This window comes from Scleropages formosus, chromosome 14 (genome assembly GCF_900964775.1).
Source record: "Scleropages formosus chromosome 14, fSclFor1.1, whole genome shotgun sequence".
NCBI classification, from domain to species: domain Eukaryota; kingdom Metazoa; phylum Chordata; class Actinopteri; order Osteoglossiformes; family Osteoglossidae; genus Scleropages; species Scleropages formosus.
In genome coordinates, this window is record NC_041819.1 from 26952395 (window position 1) to 26976672 (window position 24278).

General features: G+C 54.7%; 3 protein-coding genes across 5 annotated transcripts; all 3 read right to left on the reverse strand.

Moving 5' to 3' along the window:
- Positions 1 to 108: 108 nt before the first annotated feature.
- man1a2 (mannosidase, alpha, class 1A, member 2) lies at positions 109 to 15020 on the reverse strand. Of its 3 annotated transcripts, none has more exons than XM_029257856.1 (14): positions 14318 to 15020; positions 13652 to 14044; positions 10167 to 10428; positions 8543 to 8639; positions 8191 to 8309; positions 6360 to 6440; positions 5382 to 5476; positions 4304 to 4427; positions 4028 to 4121; positions 2789 to 2904; positions 2478 to 2697; positions 2226 to 2398; positions 1015 to 1130; positions 109 to 881 (listed from the first exon to the last, which is right to left on the reverse strand). In XM_029257856.1, exons 2-14 carry the CDS (start codon positions 13963 to 13965, stop codon positions 749 to 751), a joined length of 1944 nt encoding a protein of 647 aa, XP_029113689.1. In that variant the 5' UTR covers positions 13966 to 14044; positions 14318 to 15020; the 3' UTR covers positions 109 to 748. The 3 variants fall into 3 exon arrangements, with proteins under 3 accessions (XP_029113689.1, XP_029113688.1, XP_029113690.1); XM_029257855.1 differs by having other exon boundaries at positions 14248 to 15019; XM_029257857.1 differs by having other exon boundaries at positions 807 to 881; positions 988 to 1130; positions 14248 to 15020.
- Positions 15021 to 15256: 236 nt separating this feature from the next.
- Positions 15257 to 19075, reverse strand: trim45 (tripartite motif containing 45). The gene is given in 7 exon segments (XM_029257858.1): positions 15257 to 16271; positions 16364 to 16490; positions 16641 to 16755; positions 16868 to 16997; positions 17462 to 17720; positions 17722 to 18208; positions 18478 to 19075. Coding segments are annotated over 7 exon segments (1740 nt in total). The 5' UTR covers positions 18957 to 19075; the 3' UTR covers positions 15257 to 16128.
- Positions 19076 to 19441: 366 nt separating this feature from the next.
- Positions 19442 to 23347, reverse strand: vtcn1 (V-set domain containing T cell activation inhibitor 1). Its single transcript, XM_029257860.1, has 5 exons — positions 23269 to 23347; positions 22980 to 23044; positions 21958 to 22323; positions 20566 to 20820; positions 19442 to 20011 (listed from the first exon to the last, which is right to left on the reverse strand). The coding sequence occupies exons 1-5, from the start codon at positions 23298 to 23300 to the stop codon at positions 19899 to 19901; spliced, it is 831 nt and encodes a 276-aa protein (XP_029113693.1). The 5' UTR covers positions 23301 to 23347; the 3' UTR covers positions 19442 to 19898.
- Between the last annotated feature and the right edge of the window lie 931 nt (positions 23348 to 24278).

Here is a 24278-nt window from a genome sequence, read left to right on the forward strand (position 1 = left end):
GGTGTCGGAGCAGCAGGAACAGCAGGACATCACAGCGCGCGCCACACGCACACACACACACGCACACTGCACCTGGTCACCCAGAACACGGAGAAAACACGTCAACTGGCACACGTTTATTTTTTCTGTTAGTCAGCCTTGTACAGGTCTGGGGCGGATGGGAGGAGGTCATGTAAAGGTCAAAGGTCATGTAAAGGACACAGCAGTTGCATGTGGTCCAGCTCAGTGGGGGGGTGGGGTGGGAGGGGCGTGAGGAACACGCACCCAGTTCCCGTTCCCGCCGACGCCCCCCGTTGGCAGCTCTTACTGTCCCTATCCTGGCGGGACGCGGGGTGACTGCAGCTCATCCCCCAGCCCACGCTAGGGTTCCGGGTCAAAGGTCAACAGGACCGTGAACAGGTGGCGCTGTTGTCGAGTCTCACCTGCAGCGAGCAGCGAAGGGCCAAACAATGTGAAAGAACGGAACATCGACACAAAACGCCGGGTCGTGGCACCTCTCTGGGGTCACCGCGTCCCCCGAGGTCACGCGTCCATGCGGCTGGCGCGCGCACTCACACGCCGCACCCCCCGGGTCCGGGTCCCACCCCGGCGATGTTCCGTTTGTCCCACGTTCGCACAGCAGGTCGAACCCCGGCGGTCCTCACGGAACGAGCGGACGCCGGACCGTCGGGAAGGAGGGGGCCACCGAGTCCCGCCGCTCCGCTGACAAGGGGGATGGCAGGTGGCACCGCAGCACCCACGGGGGGGTCTAGCGCCGCGATTCGCTGCCCGGCAGGGTCGCGTTCCCCAGGTGCAGCACGGGGAGGGGGTGGGCCTCCGTGTTGAACACCCAGCTGTCGAGGGGCAGCAGGTCGTCGCTGGAGAACAGCAGGTACAGGTACCTGGGGGGGCAGCGAGAGGTATTCGCTGGACTCCAGCAGATCGACCGGTCCAACACACGGGGGCAGTAGAGAGCTGAGGCTGGACAGGGGACACACCTGTACACACCTGGCTGGGTCAAAGACAAACACTCACTTGAGCGTCTCTGCCAGGAAGAAGCTCTGCTGGACATCGTCGTAGGTGGGGTTGGACGAATAGACGTCCTTGACGCCCGAGAATCCCCCGCTGACCCGGCAGTACCTATCGATGGCCTGGAATAGAGCGAGAGAGGTAGATGGCGCCACCTAGTGACTCGGAAGAGCAGAGCATCCTCCTGAGAGCATTGCGGGAGGAGGGGACTACGGTTATGACTAAATTGCAGACTTGTCCAGTCCACCTACGAAGTCCCGAGTAGCAGGCGGCTGCAGACACACACGTGTTCCACGGTTGCCATGGGCAACGTCTGGAGGCACCTCGGTTCCCAGCTAGAGCCGTCACCACGGAAACAGAGCTACTTCAGGGAAGTCAGTGAAGCCCCCCCCCCCCCCCGTCTGTGGAACCTGACTCCTCCATTCATTTTACTCTGAACTGAAGACATTGTCAGGAATAACTGAGAACTTCTGGAATAAAAAAATCACAAACTGCTTATTTCTCAAAAAAACTAGAACCAGTGGCAGAGGCAGCAGCATGCATGTGGATTCCCTCATCATTACAAGGGGGTGTCCTCATCATACAGAGTTTTACAGGGCTGCTGGGGCCTTTCATACATGTAAAAGCTGCTTGTGTTTTAATACATGAGTGGGTGGGGCTAATTAAGCAATGGGCGGGGTTATGACACTCATGGGCGGGGTTACATCACCAATGGAATGCGGCTCCGTTCCTGGATGCGCAGCTTCATTTTGCAGCTGAGCTCTTAATTTTACTTCATTTTACTGCCTTGGAATTTTAAAAACATATTAAGCTAACAGGATTTGTGATGTAGAATACTGGAGGGTTTTAACTTTTATTCTTATGGGATGAAATAAAGTACAGAAAAAAACTAACAGGAGCCATTATTTTTACTTGTGTGACACCAACTACATCCTAAGAACCTCAGTGACTTTAAAGTATTTTCCAGCCTAACAATAATAATTAACTGTTACTACAGTAATAACTGCCAAGATCTATATGTATAAATATAGAACTGTTTCACAGTTCACAAAGAGCCCGCAGTGTGGCGGCGCCTGGACCGTCACGATCAGCTCCCGGACCGTCACGACCAGCTCCCACCGACCGAGACTCACGGCATCATTAGGGGAGTGAAAATATGGCTGTATGGCGCAACGCCCCCGCCGTCCCCTAGGGGGCGCCGCTCCAATCTCGCTCACCTGCGTCGCCTCCCAGCCCCACTGCCGGTACTTGGGGTCGTGGGTGAACCTCCACATGTACCAGTAGGTCTCGATCACCTCGGGCCGCAGGATGTAGTACTTCTCGTTCTGGCGCACGGCCACCGCCTCCAGGCCGCTGTCGAACTTGAAGGCCTCGGGTCCGAGCTTCAGCACTGCGGGGGGGGCGGTGCGGTTAAGGCTCCGCTAGAAATGGAGGAACGACGGGAATGTTCTCGTGCGGCCGGCGCTCACCTGTGCGGTCGTACGACTCGTGGCAGGTGTGGGCGATCTCGGCGCCCAGCTGCAGGTAGTGGCCGGCCTTGTCCCCGGGGGAGCCGTCGGCGCCGAGCGCAAACATCCCCCCCGCGAAGCACGTCAGGTGACCCATCTTCCGCTCCAGGTGGCCGTTCTTCCACTCGCCGATGAAGGTGAGCCCGCTGTTGGACTTGCGGATCAGGTGGCGTTCGATGGCCTGCGGAGACACGACCGTCCCGCGCTCGCTCATTAGCATAAGGCCTCCCTCTCCTCTGGGGGGCGGGGCTCGAACCGTGTGGACGCCTCACCTCGACGGCGTCGTCGTACGTCTTCCTGGCCTCCGTGTCGGTTTTGTCAGACATGAGCCAGGCTTTCAGGAGGTATTCGTAGAAGCTGTCGCCCAGGCCCCCCACAGAGGTATGATCTGGAGGGGCGGTCGGGCGAGAGAGAGAGAGAGAGAGAGAGAGTGTTCATGGTGCATCAGTTAGGGGACAGGACCCCAACCACGCAGACCGGCTGTCCAGTCAGATGCTCCATCAGTCAAATCTGGTGCTTTTCCACTGACCCGTCCAAACAGCAGGGCGTCTATGGGACTTGTCCTACACTCGAGCAGGAGCGTTGAGCTCATCCATCTCTCACCACTTGGTGGCTCCACTCACAAGGGTCCAAATTCAGAAGTCAGCACGTTCTCAGTTTCGGGCCTCAATGTGATGGAATGAGCTCCCTGTGTCCCTCAGAACTGCTGGATCCCTCCCACACTGAAGAAGGGTCTCGAACTGATCCCTTTGAGAGCCACTTCTCTCCTGATATCCTGACAGCTCCATCAACGAGTCCTGAGCCTCTTCAGTCCTTCCCTCCGTCTCGTAAGCCCTGCACTCAGTTAGCAGGTACAATGGATGCTGATTACTGCTAAGTGACCGGCTGCGGCCAGAGCCGCTGGGCTGACTGCGACCGCAAGGCACAATTAGCGGCAGCTTGTCATGCGGGTGGTCCCTCTGGGATGCACTCTGAGCTTGAACCTCAAACCCGCAGCGCTTTCGCAGGGTGTTGTCGTCCGACTAGCATCAGACCGTGGACACGAGCCAAAGAAACACTGACTGTGCAAACGGAGAGGCTCCCGATTTACCATTTACACAGCTGGGTAACTTTTACTCTATCAAATCTGGGCAAGTACCTAGATCAAGGGTACTACAGCAGGAGGTGGGATTCGAACATGCGACCTTCGAGTGCAAAGAGGTAAATGTAGCCACTACGCCACCTGCTGCGCCCAAATAAAGTTCATCCAGCTGTATAGTTTCAGTGTTGTTATACGTCATAAATACTTTTCCCAACTGGACGCTCTGCCAGGACCCGAACCCGCAACCCTCAGATGTGAGGGGCTGCCCCAGCCGTCCCGTTGTCTTCCAAACCTGCACGCGTGAGCAGCCCCAGTCTAGAATTAAAGTGCCGTCCTTACAGTGCAGAAGAGATGTCCTCTTGAGGGGACATGGGGAAGGAAGTGTTGCATCATGGGAAGGTGATGTCACAGAGGGCCCTGCCGTACTCACGCTGTCCCCAGCGCCCCGTCCGCGGGTTCAGGTAGTTGGGGTACAGTCCGTTGGGCCGCTCCATTTTGGCCAGCAGCTTACGGATGTGCATCACCTGCGGGGAGCCGGGAAGAGGGGCCGAGTGACGCGCACACACACACACGCAGAGGCACGCACCCAGCCCAGTGAGACCAGCATGTCAAACACCTTTCCCACTTGATTCACGAAGCGGGTGAGGGAGCAGGGCTCCTGGGAGGTGGGGGCGTGGCTAAAGAGTGGGCGTGGCCTCAAGCGCACCTTCTGGTAGTAGGCGGGGTTTCCGGTCAGGTAGGTCAGGTGGACGAACTCCATGTGGAGGGTGCCGAACTCAGCCAGGATGCTGCTGCCTGCAGACGCCCAGCCCCAGTTGCGACCCACGCCACTGCTCACGGGCGAGCGAGAGAGAGAGACAGATGGGACGAAATAAAATAAATAACAACAACAGTAACAACAACAACAATAATAATAATAATAATAGTCTAACAATGAAATTTCCCCACGAGTAACATTAACACACGTGTGCTTTCTGTTCTCTCATGATGGGCGTATAAACACTGTATAACGTAGTACATCGCATCACGTCACGTTGTCTGAACCGCTTGTCCCATACGGGGTCAAGGGGAGCCGGAGCCAAACCCGGCAACGCAGGGGGTAAGGCCGGAGGGGGACGGAACACACCCAGGACGGGATGCCAGTCCATCGCAAAGAACCTCCGGCGAGCAGCACCCGGCCCAACCCACTGCGCCACCGCGCCTCCTAACGTAGTACAGTAAAGCAGTAAACACAGTATGATGTATCTATTAAAAACAAAATTATTTCCAAACACCTGCAACACGTGTTAAAACATTTCAGTTTTCTACCACAAGATCAGTGAAAAATGATACGTTGGAATGAGCCGTAAATGGAATGACCGGATGGGGGCGCGGCGGCGCAGTGGGTTGGACCGGGTCCTGCTCTCCGGTGGGTCTGGGGTTCGAGTGCCGCTTGGGGTGCCTTGCGACGGACTGGCGTCCTCTCCTGGGTGGCGTCCCGTCCTGGGTGTGTCCCCTTACGCCCCGAGTTGCCGGGTTAGGCTCCGGTTCCCCGCGACCCCGTATGGGACAAGCGGTTCAGAAAATGTGTGTGTGTGGAATGACTGGACCCCCACTCCACCCCACCATCCTAGCATGATCTGTATCAGTACGTAAGTCTGTCCTTACACACACACACAGAATGCTGGTGTATTTTACAACAGTGACACATACTGTCTTTCTTGGCTACACTGTGTTTTTACTGCGGTTAAGACCTTGAACTAACACGAACACACTCTAACGCCCCCCCCCAATGCCCTCCTCACCTCTTCAGGTTGACCATGGCCCAGGGAATCCCAGTGGGCGTGTTGAACGCGGGCAGCAGCTTCTCGGCCAGCTGAACCGCCTTCGCCTTGAACACCTGGGGCAGGAGCGGGGGGCACAGGGGCAGGGGTTTAGAACCCACAACCCATCCAAGTGAAGCACAAATCCCACCCCACGACCCAGTCACAGCAGCACGGGTCAAAACCCAATCAGTGCAGCATGGGTTCAGAACCAAGAGAGACATGGAGCAGCAGGCAGATGGACCAGACACCCAGGCCAGACCCTGGACAGCCACTCTGACAGGTCAGGTTATGAACGGGTTTCAGTCCCACACTGTGCTGAGAAGCAGGTCTAAAGGGGTCAGACCTACTGACAATTTAACGTCCACTGGAACTCAGTCTAGCTCCCTCTTTCGAACCCCTGCAGCGCTCGGCCATGACACCCTGTCTGCACCTTAGAGGGAGGATTCACTCTCTCTGGGGAAGGTAGTGTTCGCAAACAGGTGAGCAGCAGCCAACAGAGGGTGTGAGGTTCGAATCCACAAATGCACAGGAGTGTGACACGGGGTACGGTGAGAAGAGGCCATACAGAGTGAACATCCTCTTATGAAACACACCCTCAGTCACTGAGCATGCTGGGAATGAACTGCTGCATAACACTGAGCTGTGGAAGGAGTATCCTGGAGCGTGTGTGTGTGTGTGTGTGTGTGTGTGTGTGTGTGTGTGCGCGCGTGTGTGTGCGCGCGTGTGGGGTCCACTCTACCATCCCCATCACGCTCCTGTCAATCACTCTTTTCTTCCGTCCATACTGTGTGTACAGTTGGTTGCCATGGCAACCAGGCTGCTACCCATTCAGAGGGAATTAGGTAAAGAGGATTTGAGTAAATAGAGTAATGGTACATTCACTGCAGTAAACACCTTCCATCACTGATGCCACCCCCCCCCCGCTCCCCCGGATGCACCGTGGTTTAGGGGCCTCACCTCCTGGCCGGACAGGTAGTACGCCGCCAGCAGGCCGCCGATGAAGCGGATATTGACCTCGAAGACGGACACCTCGGCGTTCTGCGGGGCGACGAAACACCGGAACGTAAAGTGAAGCAAAGGGCAATCAACGGTCGAGGCGGCTGCGCAGCGGTCCAACCGCAGGACACCCGACACGTCTCAACGTGATGCGACAGAGAGTTCGGCAGGGGGCCCACGGCCAGCAGGTGGCGCAGTGGCTGGAGCTGTTGCCTGGCAGTCCGTAGGTCCTGGGTTCAAATCCCTCGAGCTGCGATACTCTCAATCGAGGTACTTGCCTTATGTTGATAAAGTACATATGACCCTGCTGGATAACAGGTAAACACGGTAAGTAACACCGTAAGCTGCTTTGGAGAAAAGTATCAGATAATAATAATAATAATAATAATAATAATAATAATAATTGTTGCACACCATATTGCACCGCATTTTATGCTGCAAAAATTTTTAGAATTCCTTGCACATCTGTTTATAGATATTTATATATTTTGCTTTTTCATATGCATATATGGATTTTATATACATTTTTACATTTTACTACTTCTTTGTTTTTTTAAAACTTATGTCGGACAGTTGTATAAACCATTTCACCGCACGTCGTGCTGCGTATGGTTGCGTATGTGACAAATAAAATTTGAATTTGATTTGATTTGTTTTGAGGGACCCCGAGGGACAATGTGGGGCTCATATCGCAATTTTTCTACTGACGACATAAGCGTACAATGTAACATGGTAAACTGGGACACAGGTCTGGGGGGAGGGGCAAATCCACTGGTGGGGTCCAACTATAGTGACAGCGGAATATTAAGAATAACAACAACGAGGTGCCAGACAGCAGTGGGACAGTGTCCACACACACACACACACACACACACACACACACACACACACACACACACACACACACACACGGAGAGAGAGGAAGAGACGAGGCTGATGGAGCTGCGGGGCGACTGACACTGAGACAGAGTTGCAGTTTCGCTCCAGAGGACTGATACCCCACTGTAAAACATCACCGTCTTCGCGTCTCTGACTGTATGGCATCTGCCGTTGGCATGGCAACCAGGGGGTAGGAACCGGGGAAGGTGTTCCGGCACAGCCTCAAGCAGGGTGACACGCACACATTAACACACACGGGGAGGCTCCCACTTGTCGGCTCCCGATGGACGCGGCGCACGTTGAGCGGCGGCTCGTACCCGACCCCCTGCCAGTCTCCCTGGGGGGTCCTTCAGCAGACAGTCCTCCTCGCTGACTCCCACCAGTCAACAGCCCAATTCCTGTTCTCCTTGCTTCTCACACTGTTTCCCATTCCAGAGTCGCAGTGTGTTCCTGTGACTCCGGGAACCATCGTCTCCTCCCTCACCCCCCCCATCCGCCCACCCACGGGTGTCAAACCCATCTCTACGCGGTACAACGTCCTCAGGGTTCCGTCCAGACAATTAGAGCTGCTGCCATCGTAACTCACACACCACGTAGGGAGCCCTGTGAGCAGCAGGGCGTTAGTCATCCCACCCACGTGAACGAGAGTGTGTGTGTGTGTGTGTGTGTATGTGTGTGTGGGTGTGCAAAAGAGAGACAGTTACACACAGTCTAATGGGGACTTACTGTGCTGGGTGAAGGAACACGCCGGCAGTTCAATGACGCCCACTGTGGGAAACTCCTGACTGCACAACCCACATCACTAGAATGTTCTAGAACCTGCTCCTCCCTGAGGGCACCCAACAGCCAGGCGTATGTGTGTGTGTGTGTGTGTGTGTGTGTGTGTGTGGAGGAAACAGCGGGCTGCACTCACCACGCTGAAGTCGAGGTTCTGCTCGATCCAGGCCTGTCCGTCACGGAACTCGTCGTGCAGCCCCATCATGAAGAGTGTGTCCAGGGCGTCCACGATGGTGGCCCCCATCTGGGAGTTCCCTGCAGGGGTCCCACAGACCACTCCCTCTGAGTGCATCCCACTAAGGCCCCGCCCTCATCTAGATAGGCCCCACCCCTTATGGTTAGCCCCACCCACCACCTGGTTTCTCTTGGTCAATCTCAACCATCATTTTTTCAGCCCCGCCCCCTCTTTTCAAACCCTGTAGCCATCTTTACCATGTTCCTGTAATTGTGTTACTGCAGTCTTCTGGTCACGGTGACCTTGCACTCACCAAAGATGTTGGTGGAATGTCCCTTCCTGGCCAGGGGTTTGAGCTCGTTGTGTCCCCAGCCATACTGGCGGTAGCTGTCCCATGCATGTTTCATCATCTGCAGAGAGGGGCACTGAGTGTGGAATCACACACACACACACACACACACACACACACGCACACAGAGTCCAACAGAGACACTCCCACTGATCACACAAGACCACGCCCACTACAGGGGACACAAAGTGTTGAACTGAGTGTGTGTGGGGGGAGGGGGGTCAGCATTAAACATGCGTGTTGGACACACACACACACACACAAACACACAGGTACGAGTGTGCGCTCAGAGGAGTACGGACCCCAAAAGCCTCGTTCTCCTCCAGTGACAACGCAGCAAAAGCCCCGCCCACTGGTGCCAGACACCGCCGGCACTGTAACGAACACAGGACTCCATACCCCCGTCGCCACCTGACCAACAGGGCACCGAAAGCACACCCTTCCCTCGCTCCACAGGCTGCAGGAGCCATTGTGGGGGCTGAGGAACCAGAGAGTCACGGGTTCGAATCCCAGCACGGGGCAAGCGAGCGAAGAGTGATGAGAACGAGGCTCTGAGGAAAGAGAGCAGTCGCTGCGGGAGCTCGATGTGTTCACAGCGCGACTGGGGTCACGACCCCATCCGGCGGTCCAGCAGTGAAGGCAGCGACCACAAACCCTACTGCTGCTGCACAGCATGATGGTGTGTTACAGTGATCAAGTGTGGAGGAGCTTCTCGATATTCATTCTGCTCTGAGGGGGAACTGAACTTCACAGCACACACAAACACACACACACACACAAATATAACTGCGAAAGAAGCTCCAGAGCTGATACAAAAAACACAGAGAACAAAATATTTCCTGAACCCACACACCTCAGTGACACATCAAACACCGCAGAGGTGTGTTATTATCGCAACAGAATATAGAGGAAATGCTGGTGATGTCAGCAGCGTATTATTATTATTATTATTACTATTATTATTGCAGTCATTACATTATTACTATTATTATTGTTACTGTTAGAGGATCACATGCTTCTGTTATGGAGACGAGTGGCGCCATTCCACCGCCTGACCTACATTCGGTCTGTGTGTGTGTGTGTGTGTGTGTGTGTGTGTGTGTGTGTGTGTGTGCGCGCGCACAGGTGAAGTGCCAGTAGTGGAAGTCAAATCGCTCCCAGAGACAGGAGGAAAAGAAAAACAAGGGTGAAAGAGAAGCTGCTGTTAACTGGATGAAGACACACACACACACACACACACACACACACACACACACACCAGGGTCCATGGAGACTGAAGAAGAGAGGCAGCAACGGGTAGCAGCTCAAACTGTCGGTTCCATCTTCCAAAACCGTGCCTGACCACACACGACCCAAGCAGCAGACCCTTAACCGCACTCGACCGCGGACCCTTAACCGCACTCGATGCCAACGCCACATCCGCACCCAAACCCAAACCCAACCCATTACCCCAACCCTCAACCTCAAGCCACACCCCTAACTACGCCTACGCACACATACAGTGTCACCCGTACGCACAATGGCGCTTACACACACACACACACACACGCCAGCTACACGTTCCACGCCGCTCCTGCCGGACGCTCACTTCTCGGATCTTGTCGCGCTTCTCCCTGACCCGAGGGTCTCCGGGGTCGCCGTCGTCGACGCCCCCCGGCCTGGGTACGGGGACGGGGGGGAGGGGCGGGGCGGCCGCCTCCCTCCCGCGGAGCCGCTGGGCCACGCGGTTCTTCTCCGTCTGGATCTCGGCGCGCAGCTCCTCGCGGGACTTGCGCAGCTTCTCCCTGGCCTCCTGCAGGGCGCGCTCGTGGTCCGCCCGGATCCGGCTCCTCAGGCTCTCCTCCTCCTGCCTGACGGGGGGGGGAGGGGGAGGAGCACGCGGGGTGAGGCGGGGCAGGGGAGGGGGAGGTACTCCCCAGGACACCACAATACGCTGCGTCGCTGCACATTTTCTACCGAGAAACAAATGGGACCCGTATTTACCCTGCGAACCCATAGGGGGCGGTAAAGAGCACCCAACAGTGGAGCAGTGTGGTACGATACAGTACAGTACCACCGCAGTTCAACTCACCGCCACAGTGTTTACTGCTCCTGAGCATCACTGATCAACAACAACATGAAGAACTCATTTTAAATTTGTCCTAATTTTACTTACCTCAAAATTAATTAAAAATATTACAGCATCCTGCCATACAACATATTTTGTATTTGTACAGCTACATCCAGCAGGTGGCGTCGCGGTTCAAGTTGCAGCCTTGCACTCCTGGGACACAGGGTTGAATCCCACGTCCTGCTGGAGTACCCCTGATGAAGGTACTTACCCCGAACTGCCCCAGTAAAATTGAGCCAGGTGTAAAATCGGGTAAATCACTGTAATCGGCACCCGCTGAATGATTAAATCAGGAAAAGCAATAAAAAATCGGACACGTTTACAGAACCCGACCGGCAAATGAACGGACGTTTTACACTGGACACTTTTCTCCATGGTAAAGCGTAGTGTTTGTGTGCTGAGCTACTTTCACTGATTTACCCATTTATTCACCACAGTAATTTTACTGTATCAGCTCAGGGACAGTACCTTGACCAGGGGTATTACAGCAAAGTGGGATTCGAACCCGGGACCACAGAGATGTGCCGATTTCTCCTCCTGCTTCGGGGTCGTGTTTGATGATGGGCCATGGAAAAGGACGTCTCCCTGACAAAAGGGTTCGAGGAGCAGCGCCCGGTCCTCTCGCGCTCGTGCCACACTGCCGGGGGTCTCTGTCCCCCCCAAAGAGCCTTGGGGGGTGAAGCTCACAGCGAGCTGCTCCTGCTTGACCACCAGTGTCCAGAGTAGAGGGAGAAACCGGAGCCCGTGGAGCCGCAACGGTGGGCGCTGCGGTTCGGGATGTTGCCGACGGCTTCTGGTGCTCCAGGCCCGTGCCGCAGGTTCGAGCAGGACCCCTGGAAACGGCCGCGCCGGGGAAATCCAAGCCTCCGGCCGCGGCAGAGCTCGGCGGGGAGCAAGGCAAATGCGGTAAAGCCGAGCGGTGCGGGACCCACCGACACACAAGTCCAGCACAGCACCGCTGACACTCCCAGTGCCGCCATCACAGAGGCGCCAGGCACTTTAGGGACCATAATCCATATTTAAATGTATTCACTTCTCTGACACCTTTCTGCAAAGAGACCCATTTGCTCACTTAATCAGCAGGGTAATTTTTACTATATTAGTTCGGTGAAAACCGTGATCAGGGGTACTACAGCGGGAGGTGGGATTTGAACCTAAGTGACCACCAGGCAGTTTGTGTTTAAAGGCGAGAGATAAGGGGCAGTGGGACACGTGGCCGAATCGGTCATCTCCGACCGCGAGGTGCTCAGCGTTCATCGGCACGAAACACGGTCACAACGCCGCTGTCCAGCGGTCCTGTACCACCGAGCTCACCTGTCTCCAGGACACAGGAAATTGGCAACGTGGTCGGGCAACACGCACACCCGCGGTTCGGCTGGGGGCTGGGGAGCACGAAGCCTGACTGACCGCTCCGGTGACCGCGGAAGGAAGGGTCACCACCGCTTCCTGACATTCACTTCCGAAGCGCGTAGTCACTGGTCGACCATGTACAGCAAGTGGCGGGAGCACGGGTACCTACACACACACACACAGTATATGCAAAGTGGGTGAACTGCACAGGATCCCTTCCACAGCCGAGGCGTCCTGGGGGTCACCGATCAGTCAGAGGACTGAGGAACGTTGAACGTGTTTATGGGTCAATCAGCACTGAACAGAGGTTGTGGGGATTTTCATTCACTGTAAAAGAGCTCATTTCACTGTAGCTCAGAGTTAATAATCAGAAATATTAACTTTAAAATAGTAAATAAATGTACTTGTTTTGTGGGGGGCGCGGTGGCGCAATGGGTTGGACCGGGTCCTGCTCTCCGGTGGGTCTGGGGTTCGAGTCCCGCTTGGGGTGCCTTGCGACGGACTGGCGTCCCGTCCTGGGTGTGTCCCCTTCGGCCTTACGCCCTGTGTTACCGGGTTGGCTCCGGTTCCCCGCGACCCCGGATGGAACGAGCGGTTCCGAAAACGCGTGTGTGAACTTGTTTTGTTTATTCACAGCTGCATCCACACTTTTACAGAACGTAACCCACAATGGAGTGTGGTCTGGACCATGACCGTTGACCTGATTCAGAATCAGTGGTAAAAGTGACTTCGGAGTTACGAACAAACGCAGTTATGAACACACTTATAGTGTTTGCGCACAGCGACGACACGCCGATGGGAGAGGGGGCACCGTGGCGGTGCGAGTCGGGCGCTACGGCTCCACCCTCTCCCTGGCACCATGGTCGCGTCCAGCTGGGGGGGGATTAGCGGGTGACAGCATGGAGGGGGGAGATGCTGCTGGAAGCCGCAGGGAAACAGATGGTAGGAAAATGACAAAAAATTATTTTTTTTAAACAAAACAGGCCCGAGAGCAGCAGTGTCACACCGGTTTAGCTCTGGTCCTAAGAGCAGCGGCAGTGCGACACTATTTACCAACAAACATGCCGCTAATCTGCTTATGGGCTATAAGGCACAATCTAATCTCCCTCTCTCTCTCTCTCTCTCTCTCTCTCTCTCACACACACACACACACTCAACTCACACAGACCGCACTGACCAGCCACACTGCTGAAGCAACAGCAGCACATCCCCCCCACATTCGCACCACTGTCCCCCGCAACCTGCATTGACTCCACCCACTGGAATTAGCCACACCCCCAGGTTACAGGAACTTCCTGTGGAAACTGTGCTCCTTCCCTCAGGACCAGGGGTTCGGTGGGCGGGGCCAGTTCCCCACTCAGAGGCGGACAAGGTGGGATGACTTTAATCCTCCAGAGGCACCGGGGGTATCCACGACAGGGGCAGGGGGGAGGGGGTTCCCCGGGAGGCGGAGCCTGTTCGACAAGGCCTGGCTCCTCTGGATGACGTGACGGAAACGTGTCGAACATCTTTACCCTAAAAGGCACCTTCGGTCGCCCTGAACCGGGACCGAGACTAGAGTCGTGCCAAAGCGGCGCCATGCAGGGGAGACCAGGAGGGGGCGCTCCGCTCACCTGTGCCGGTGCTCGTGGGGACCGCCCTCGCCGTGGATGACGTGGGCGCCGGACTGGCGGCCCGCTCGGCCCATGCCGTCCACGTGCGGTATGAGAACGTCCTCCAGGCCCAGGTCGAAGCGCTTGTGCTTGGATCCGTCGGGCAGGAAGAAGAAGGCACCGAAGCACAGGGTGATGAAGGCACCGAGGATGAGCAGCAGGATGAACTTCTCGGAGAGCCGCAGCGTGGCCCGGTGGTGCGGGAAGGAGGCGGCGCCAGGTGCCGGAGCCGGGATCCTCCGACCCGACGGCGGCAGCAGGGCCGGCGCGGTCATGGCGTGCGGTCGACTCGCGGCACCGCGGGGGGGATCACATCATCGTGGTGCGGTCGTCCCGTCTCCCTCATCGCGCCTCCTGGAGAGAGAGGAACGCGGACCGCTCGGTTTCCACGGCGACGTACGCACCCTTCCCCGCCTCGTTCACCGCAGACCGGAGCTGGACCGACGAGCACACGGGGCACCGTAGTATTACCTCGATTCCGGACGTGTATTAATCAATTAATATTAAGAATAGCATTAATAACCAGCACCACCAGGAAAACAGTTAGTTCCACGTACAGCGAATGAGAAGCTCTCGATTTCGCTTCGCTCCCCGATGCTCCGACACCAGGTCAGTCAGCGGAGTTACCGCGGTACGAGGGTCATCGGGTCAAGGGAGCGCCCCGCCAGGAGGAGAACGGGTCCCCCAGGAAGTCATCTCCGGGGAGGAGGAGGGAGCTTCTCGGACCACGAGCAACCGTCTGCCGGACACGACGATGAGGACGGTCCTCCGTCGGGTTCTGCTGCCTACATGGATGCTGACGGCGAAGATGGAGACACAGAGCGTCCGGTTCCGCTGAGGAGGATGAAGATACTTTGTATCCGTCTCCCTGAGGACAGACAGAGACAGTGTGTCCAGTTCCACTGACTGAGGAGGTGAGGAGGATACGTGGGATCCGTGACGCTGCTGATGCCGATGATGAGGATGCTCGAGTCATCCACTCTCTCTTCGATCACGGGGTTGCAGCCCGACCGACGATGCCCGCGCAGAGCAGGGAGGCGCCCACGGCCACGGGGACACGCTACGCCGCCCCCGGTCCCACAGACAGAGCAAAAAGGAGACCGGCGAGACCGGCGAGACCGTCCCCCCCCCCACGATGAGGGGCGGCAATTCCTCCGGATCGCGTGCGGAGACACGCGGACACAGCGAGGGCTGCGGCCACGTGCAGCGCGGCGCGTCGCGTCGCTACCCGGGCAGGGACAGCCACCGCTCTCCCCGGGAAGAGGCGCTCGGAACGCAGCTGCGGCGCCCCCTCCCAGTCCTCCAGCTTCCCGTCAGGCACCGCGCGCGCCTTCCTCTGAGGGAGCGTCGCGAGACCGTGAGCGGCTCTGTGCGTGTGCGCGCGCGCGCTGTTCCGTTTACTCGGATCGATTGGCGTTAGTAATTAAGTTTATTGCAATAGGCCGCAGTGCCCGGTTCGAGTGCCGCTCCGGTCGCTGTGTGCCTTTACAGCCATTTCTGTTCTTTCTTATTTTTCTGTCCATAATGATTAAATACAGTAAAAAAAAAAAAAAAAAAACACGGGGAAGTGAACACACAGGACTGACAGCAGGAGGAAAATTATTTTTGAACTAAATCCGAGTTACAGTTAATCCAACATGTTACTGGAACCCGTTTTCTCAACATTTTTCACTTGTCAGTTACTCAGTAACAGAGTTAATTACCGCAATTAATCACTCCTTCCTTTAGTCCTTTGAAGGGCAGTGAAAATCAAAGACCGATTAATGTTCGTCACACTTCAAAGTACAAATGTATCCTTTTGTATTTGATCTTGCATCAGTCATGTGACATGATAAGTGTTTTACTGGAGCGCAGGGCAGTGCAGTACAGTACTGGGGTACAGTGGGTTCATCACTCGGGAGCATCTAGAACAAACATCCTGCTGTGAACACAGAGGCTCTAGTCTCTCTTCAAGGGAAGATAGAAACAGTTTCAGTCAAACAAAATATGTTGTCCCACGTGGAAATTACTCTTATTGGGTGTTTTAATTGCTTTTATCGGAGACTGTAGTCCATTTTTACCCTTACCCATCATGGTAATTGGCCCAACGGGACCGTGGTACAGCGTCACTGCGCTGCAGCACATGCTTTGTACAAAAACCCTATTATTTACCCATCTATGTGTGTATATAAATGATGAGTTTGTTTCCAGAAGGTTCCCCTGAAAAATAGTGTAAAATATTAAGGCACCACAGTGAGGAACACAGCGACAGGGAGGTGGGAGGAGCCACCGTGTCTGGTCCGAATCGGAAGTGGTCCTGTCCTCAGCCTCCAGGGGTCCGACACGCTGCAGGGACCGTCTTAGACGGGGCGGAGTCTCTGCAGCAATGACACCTGCTGGGGGTGGAGTTTTAGTGGTGATGTCACTCCATGTGGGTGGGGTCTTGGTGGCGATGACTCTCAAAGGGCCACGGTCCTGATGATGCCACATGCGGACCCCACCCCACTCACGCACTCGGAGATCTCTACTGTGCTGCCGCAGCACGACCAATGGGCCCTTCCTGGGTGCCCTGGGTGACTGTGACCACACCCCTGGTACCCACCTGGGGACAAACACACACACAGAGGCTGAACAGAAACTTCTCCGTGTCGCCCAGAAGTTCCACTGACAGTAAGCCCCTCCCCCAGGACCTACCTGGCATCGACCCCCCGCAGGCACAGCGGGCCTCCTTGGCACCCCCGCTGGAGCAGAAGGAGCAGCAGTGGAACACACCATGGTGCTTCTGGAACTTCCTATTGACCGCGAGGACGAAGGGTGAGCCCTGACACACACACACACACACACACACACACACACACACACACACACAGAGCATCAGGACAAGAAGCACATTAAAGTGTGCCCAGTGCAGTAAAACACACTGCACTGGGCACACTTTATTTTACAATGACCTTTGACCTTTCATCATTACCTTGATGTGCTGGGCCCTCACACACACCCACACTGAATACAATCCAGGCTCCGAGGGTGTGTAGGACACCCTGTAGGAGCCGTCGCCGTTATCCACCACCGTGGCCTCCGCTGTGCTGGGGGCGGAAGTGGGAGGAGCTTAGGGATGAGTCTTCACACACTGTTTGCACAACACACTGACTGACATCGTGTGTATGTCCCATCACCCCACCCCCAACCCGGACCCACCAGTCCCTGCGGTCCCTGTGGACGATGCTGACGAGTACGGCGTCCCCCCCCCTGCCCATGGGCTCCCCAGTCGTGTCCCTGCAGAGCAGCGTGAAATGTCCCTGCTGCCCCTCCCGGCCCCGCTGCGCACCTGGTGGGGGGAACAGGAAGGTCACGGAGGTCAGGGCTCCACAAAACCACACTGCCCCACCTTCCTCAACTCGGTCTTAACAGTAAAGTCTCTCTCACACACACACCCCATTCTGTAGGGCAGCCATCTGAATTGCCCTGCTCACTTTCAAGATGTCCACTGGGGGTGTGTCAGAGGTCAGCTCTTCATTCTCAGTGTCCCAGTGTGTAGAGATCAATGGTGACACTGAATACCGCCGATCCCCCCCCCAACCCTGTGGACTCGGGCCCGAGATGTTTAAACGGCAAGGGATAACTAATCAGTTTCCGCTGACAAAACCTCTACCTGCTGTCACATGAATGTTCATATGAACAATCAGCAACCACATCATGCAGTGTGAACCCACGATGCATTGCAGCTTGAATCCCGAGCTCGGTGGATGGGACGAGCTGCACTGCAGCTGGTGGACAGCAGGTGGCGCTCACCTTCTCCTTGAAGGACGCACTTGCTGGGATCCACAACCTTGGCCTGGATGACCCCCACCATGGGGAAGCCCCCCACCTGTCCTGCACTTTCCTGGGGGAGGAAGTAGATGGTGCTGCTGTCCGCCGCCACAGGCGGGGGGTCGAACCTGGGGCTGCCGTCCACCAACCCCTCCAGCCGCCGTACCGCGACCGCCTTGGCGCTGAGCACGGCCACCTCGGACCCAGCGGTCAGCAGGCGCTCGGCAAAGTCCGCGCCCCCCCCGCACGTCGGCCAGCGTCTGCCTCAGCTGCGCCCTCTGCAGGTGGAGCAGGTTGCGGCGGTGCAGACACACGTCTTCTAGGCGCTGCAGGAGGGCGCCGCAGTGCTGCTCCACGGCGACGGCGTAGTCCCGCGCAAACGCCCGCACCTCCTGCGCCACCTCGTCGGCCCGTGCCCGCAGCGCATTCTGGGAGCTCTCCACCAGCCGCAGCGCCCCCTCCAGGTGGGCCAGGCGGGGCCGTATGTCCTCGAGCAGCCGGCGGATGTGCTGGGCGTGGCGGTCAGCAGCATCGTGGGCGGGGATGCACCGGTGCCCCCTGTGGGCGGTCGAGGAGCACTCACCGCACATGGCCGCGTCGCACGGCTCGCAGTAGAGCTGCAGGCGCAGCCCGGGGTGCAGGGGGCAGAGAGTCGGGCGCGAGAGCCGCCCTTGGGCCCTCAGGTCCAGCAGCAGCTCCACGCTGTGAGCCGACGTCCGCTTCTGCCTCCTGGGGGGGCAGCAAGGGGTGTCAGCAAGAGGCGGTCTGTTCGAACCCTGGAGAGGCGCGTGCTCTCGAACCCGGAGCAGCACTTAACCAGTTTCTTTTCAGTCAGTGTCTTACTTTTGGTGCTGACCGCTGCTGAAAGCTTATTATTTTTCCACTGACAAAAAAGTGAAAAACACTGACTTCAATTTAAATGGTAAAGTAAAACTATTTAAACGTGAAGAAACGCAACTCCTCAGCCACACATCATGTCCTGTAGGGGGCGCCCTCACCTGTGCGCCTGGCTGCAGAAGGTGCACAGGTTCGTGCTGCACACCTGGCAGCGGTACTGCGCGCCGCCCTCCCCGCACAGGTCGCAGGCCAGGCGCAGCCCCGCCCCCGGCTCGGACCCTGGACCGTCCTCCCACCCCAGGCTGAGGCTCTCCAGGAAGACGCGGTCGAGCGCCAGGTGGTCGGGCGGCAGCTCCTCGACCCCCCCGGGGGGCAGCTCCACCTGGGCATCGCACTGCGGACACAGGACGGAGACGGAGCCCGCGTTCGGACCCGGAGCCGGAGCGGGGTCGCGGAAAGGCTCGAGACGCCGCGCGCAGTCCGCGCACACGCTGTGCAGACAGGGTAAGATGCGGGGGTCGCGGAAGCGCTGCGCGCACACTGGACAGAGCGCGCAGGGCTCGGCTCCGCTGGGCTCGCACCCGGGATCGGAGGTGGCGTCGGGCTCCGAGGACGGGGAGCGCGCGCGGCTCTGCGACATTGCAATTACCCTCAATTTAATTCAAATCACTGCGCGTGCGAACGACCGAAACCCAGATCAAAGCCGCCGCTCCGAAAGGAATTCCGAACGGATCTCGAGTAACTTTCCTTGTCGGAAACTCCAAGCGTCCAATCAGCGAGCGGGAATGCAGTAAGGGGCGTAACCTAATTCTTTGGCTCCAATCGATGAACGGGAACATGATGAAGGATTGCATTTACTCCCCGCGTCCAATCAGGGAACAGGAATACTTAAATGGGCGAGGCCTATTCCTTCGACCAATCAGAGAGTTCGTATACAGCAGTAGGCGGAGCTTTTCAAGCGCGGCGCTCTTGGTGAAGTACTGGAACTTTCCACAGTGATTGGAGCGCATCTGACAGTGGGACTTTATTCAATTGTTTTTCTTATTTTTTACTAGTCACACAACCGTAACAGAAATATCATAAAAGATTGGAAACAAATTAAATTAGTTTTCATTATTTTTCCGGTTGATTTGAAAAGATAATACATATTAAAATGACCCCAAATTCTCTCATATATGAAGAATCCATAGAAAGCCATATAAAAATTGTACCACTGTATAGACATTACTGCTTTAACAGTTTCCAGAGTTATGTAAAATATATCTGTATATTGCACAGCACTCTTCAAGAGTTCACTGAGCTACCAGGCATCCTTAACCACATCATTACCCATAATCCTCAGTGGACAGGATGGCAGAGCGCCTGACAGATCTGGACACGTTGAATGCTGTCATTTCGGAAAGCACAAGGTTGACTCTTCATCACTGACACACTCCGATGGAGGACTGTCATGCCATGCAGAACACACACACAGTGGCAGAATACATCCTCTAGAGAAGAAGTTTGTTACAGCTCTGGACGTGGTGTGTGTTAGTGTGTCCAGCTCTGGTTGGAGTGTGTGTTACTGTGTGTGTCACTGTGTTCAGCAGAGCAGCCAGCCCAGCAGCAGTGGGACGAGAACGAGCGCTTGCCCAGGAATCATCGCAGACGAGGCGCTGCTGAAGCTGAACAAAGTATTTGTAAAAATGTCTGTGCCTGCAGACAAAAGGAAGGAAAATGTTTCAGGTGTTTTTTCCTTCATCTTATATAAAATATACAATCGATCACCTATAAAGTAATTTCCAGACCTCTTGAAGAGGAACAGTTATGGGTTACCTCATGAACAGCTAAATCCCCCCTAGAGAGTAAACCAGTGCAATACACAACGTTATTTATATTTATAACTATTTATCACATCATATCTCTTACTCACACTCCCTTGCATTTGTATAGAACATACCTGTACATACATACAATGTCTAGTGACTGTTTTTGTATATTGGGTACTTTATATATTTTTTATCCTTCATTCACATATTCTATCTTCTCATCTGTCTTGTCACTGTCATTCTGTCTGTGCTGTGGAAGTTTCTGTCACCAAGACAAATTCCTTGTATGTGTAAACATACTTGGCAATAAAACTCGTTCTGATTCTGATTATTTTGTTCAGTGTTACTTTGTTCAATTAACTCCTCTGTCAGTATTTGAGCATCAGCGTTGTTGCCATGGCAACGGGCTCATCTGCCTGGGACGGACCCCGGCTTGTTTACCTTCGACAGTTGCCTGGGTCACAGAGCGCACCAGGCTGTTCTGGATGGTACAGATGTAGATACTGTCCAGCTGCAGCGGGTCGCTCAAGGTCGTCACCACGCGGAATATCCCCATCGAATTGTTGGAGAGGCTCGTGGTCGCGTTCAGGGTGCTGCCATTACGGTTTGACCAGGTCACGTTGGGCTCGGGGAACCACTTTTGCGCCACCGCGGTCAGGGTGCCGTTCGTCTCGGAGAAACTCGGGGCAGAAAACGCTGGAATAAAATGAGGCTTCCTGTGTGATGTCAGGTTGGCCACCAGCTTTGCAGTCATTAATATGCAATATTCATACCACTACTCATTAATAAATTGTCTAAATAAAAAATGACCTCCATTGTCAGAATGGACAAAATATTGGAAACGGAGAATGAAAAGGCAAAACGGCTGAAGACCAGTTACAGAGGAAAGCGACACTCAGCTCTGCAATAAGAACATGTCCAAACCATTAGGAGACATATTTATCACATTTCCAGAGAACACTAACAGGCCTCAGTGGGGTGGAATGAGCTCCCCGTGTCCCTCAGAGCTGCTGAATCCCTTCTAGAGTGAAGAAGGGTCTCAAACCCATCTCTCCAAGAGGCACTTCTCTCCTGATCTCCTGGCGGCTCCATCAATGAGTCCAACACCATCTGCTATGATTATCTATGTATTTGCTATTTACTGGAGGGATGTGAACCAGCAACATGATGGTGTCAGACACACAAGCTGTGTGCATAATCTGGTGTCTGTGTCTAAAGCTCTTTGTCTGTTGTTGATGTACTTTTGTTCACTTTCAGATGTTACTCTGGAGAAAAGAGTCCAATGAATTAATTTCAGTGTTGCTCTGTAGCACTTGAGTAGCTGCAGTGTAAATACTAACAGACACAAATCAACGTGTAGCACAAGTTGTAGGAAAAGTCTGGCAGCTTCTAGTAGAAACAAAACGAAAACGCACCTCAGGACAACAAACTAAAAACCATCTCAATAACGTAAAAAATATCTCCTCCAGAAATATCCATCGGCTCCAATGGCCGCACCTGGCGCTCGTGCCCCGGGGGCCTGTCACTCCGGAAGGTGGGGGTGTGGGCTCAGCAGTGACAAACTCACTAGGTGTGTTTATGGTAAACACGAGCCGTACTGCGGTATTCAGGACACCTGGGAGCGTTGGAGGAGTAACATTCTCTTTTGGTATCGATCTGCTGATTTATGAGGCACAGAAGCTCCGGGTCCCAGCGGTGGACGCTTTCATGGTCGTTAGATTGACAGCGATCAAACAGCCTTATTTGTCTAGTCGAAACGGTTTAACTTCTCCAGTGTACCGGTCTGGGCAGAGAACACGCACGCACGCACGCACGCACGCACAAGGCTCTTACCAGCAACTCGGAGGTTAACGGTCACGGTGCCCTGGCTGCTGGGGGCGACCACGCTACAGCGGTATGTGCCGGCATCCTCCGTTATGACGCTTCGCAGCAGCAGGGAGGCGTTGCCGTTGGCGACGGCATCCGGGAACACCTGGGCCATGTCTTTGAACAGCGGATTCTGGTCCTGCAGCTGGGGGGCGCGGTTCTCGTAGAGGTACACGACCCCGGGGAGGCCGTCCTTCGTCCAGGTCACGGAGGCGTCGGCTGCCTTCTTCCCGTTGGCGGGAGACGGGTCGAATTCGCAGTCGAGCAGCACGTCGTTGCCGAGGTTCCCCACAGGGAACGGCTCTCCGGTCTGCACAGTGGAGGCCTGCCTGGCTGAAGAACACACACTCTTGGGGGGGAGGGTCTTTCAGAGGGGGTCCAACACACACCTGCACGGTGAACTGTGTGAGTAGCTGGAAATCAGGTTCAACCAGAAGGGGTCTGTTGCTCCTCATAGTTTACACCGTTGTACACTGGTGCAGACTCAGAGTGTTACTGCGATACTGTGATACCTTGATGAGTCAAGTGAATAAATAACTCTTCATTCATTCATTCATTCATTCATTCATTCTCAATAACTGCCTGACCAGCACAGGGTCAGGGTGGTCAGGAACCTATACAGGAGACACAGGTGTGAGACAAGGTTCACCTTGGACCCAACAACAATCCATCACAGGCTGTAAATTACACACCTAAGCGTAAGAGGGGCACAGGGGGTGACGGGGTTGCACTCAGAAAGTCGAGGTTCAAATCCCACCCCCTGCCGTAATGCCCTTGATCAGGAGACTGACACTGAACCGATACAGTAAAAATTACCCAGCTCTATAAATGCATAAATCAGTGTGTTACATGGGGCGTAACACGAATTACACTTAATGTTCCTTTAACGCGATGCCATCCTCGCAGACAAAATCGAATAATTGGATGATGTCATCAGTCTGATCGTCTCCCAAGTCCACGAGTCTCGGTGCTCCGAACGAGCTCCTTACGCGCAAATGCGACGCACAGGAGGATGATGATCAGCGCTGCCACGATGAAAATGAGGATGATGATGCTGCAAAATAAGAGCATGTACTTAACAAAAAACGCAAACAAACTAACGCTGATAAATAAATATGTCCGAATGTGACCTTTAACCTCTAAACCGCACTAACGCGCCAAGGAGCTGGACACGAGTGAATGTGCGTACAGTACAGGGACATGGGGACAGAAGGACAAGTTGTCTGAAATGATCATTGCTGTGAAAGTACGGTAAAAGTAGGAGAAGTTGTACGGCACCTCCAGAAGATCACCTGCCCAACGGAAGCCATGGCTCTGCGTCGCTGTCCCCTGTCCTTCGGCTCTGTGCGCGTCCCACGCTGTGTGATGCTCGCCTTGCTGACTGCCTACCATATGTCTTTAGTGCGTGTCCCCTGTCCTCTGATTCTGAGCCGTGTGTGTGTCCGGCGTCCACCGGCTCTCAGCCTGCTTGCTTTGTATCCCGTGGCGTTTCCTGGCTCCTGCTGATCTCCCCAGCCGTCTCTCCTTTGGCCGTGGACGCTCCTCCTGTGTCAATATTGTCTCTCCTTAGGGCGCGGTCCCACACCGCACTTAGAGCGCTGCGGGATCCGCTGAGCACGGGTGCGAATGTTCTTCTGGGTTTTGTGTCTTGGAGGTCAACGCTGTGCTTTCAGGAGACTAAACATCACTTTCACGTGTGAGCTGTATGTTACCGAGCTCACTGCTGTGTCATATTGTGGTACAAAACACGAATTGTCACTGCTGTAGGACATGCTGTATGTACACGTAAACTATATATTCGTAACTGTATATCTCAGGATGAAGAACAGGCCTTGACAAATTTTTACACGTACACCTTTAGGTTAACGTTTGGACAACTCGGAACGGAACTCTGTATGCAACTCAAATAGTTTGTAAGTCCAACTGCAATGTCACAATCAATGACTCAATGAATAACGCAGCTTAATTCCAGATTTATCCATAGTTTAGGAAGAAACTCCCGATAAAGTTATAATGAATTAAACATTTTCTGTAGGACTTATTTATGCAAGTTGTCTTCATCATCAGCTCATGAAACGCATTGTCTTAGCGTTCCTCTATACTAGAAAGGCTCAAAATGAAACAGGGAACACCGTAGATGAAACATCCGCACGTCACATTGCTTTAAATTTCTCACTTTTTTTCCAAATTGAAACCGTATTAAAAAAGGTCTATTTTAAAATGACAAAAAATGTAAAAAGTGGCATAGGAAAGTGGTGCAGGATTGAGTGGGGAGAACACATTGAAAG

What these genes read in the sequence shown, in the direction of transcription:
- man1a2 (XM_029257856.1), bottom strand. Translation starts at nt 13,965, where the DNA reads ATGACCGCGCCGGCCCTGCTGCCGCCGTCGGGTCGGAGGATCCCGGCT. An exon ending in CCCCACGAGCACCGGCACAG is followed by an intron (nt 10,429 to 13,651) that starts GTGAGCGGAGCG and finishes CCCCCCCGTCAG; the next exon opens with GCAGGAGGAGGAGAGCCTGA. An exon ending in ACCCCGCCTACTACCAGAAG is followed by an intron (nt 4,122 to 4,303) that starts GTGCGCTTGAGG and finishes GGCTCCCCGCAG; the next exon opens with GTGATGCACATCCGTAAGCT.
- vtcn1 (XM_029257860.1), bottom strand. Translation starts at nt 23,300, where the DNA reads ATGGCTTCCGTTGGGCAGGTGATCTTCTGGAG. An exon ending in CCTGTGCGTCGCATTTGCGC is followed by an intron (nt 22,324 to 22,979) that starts GTAAGGAGCTCG and finishes TGTGTTCTTCAG; the next exon opens with CCAGGCAGGCCTCCACTGTG. An exon ending in GACCCAGGCAACTGTCGAAG is followed by an intron (nt 20,012 to 20,565) that starts GTAAACAAGCCG and finishes TTTTGTCTGCAG; the next exon opens with GCACAGACATTTTTACAAAT.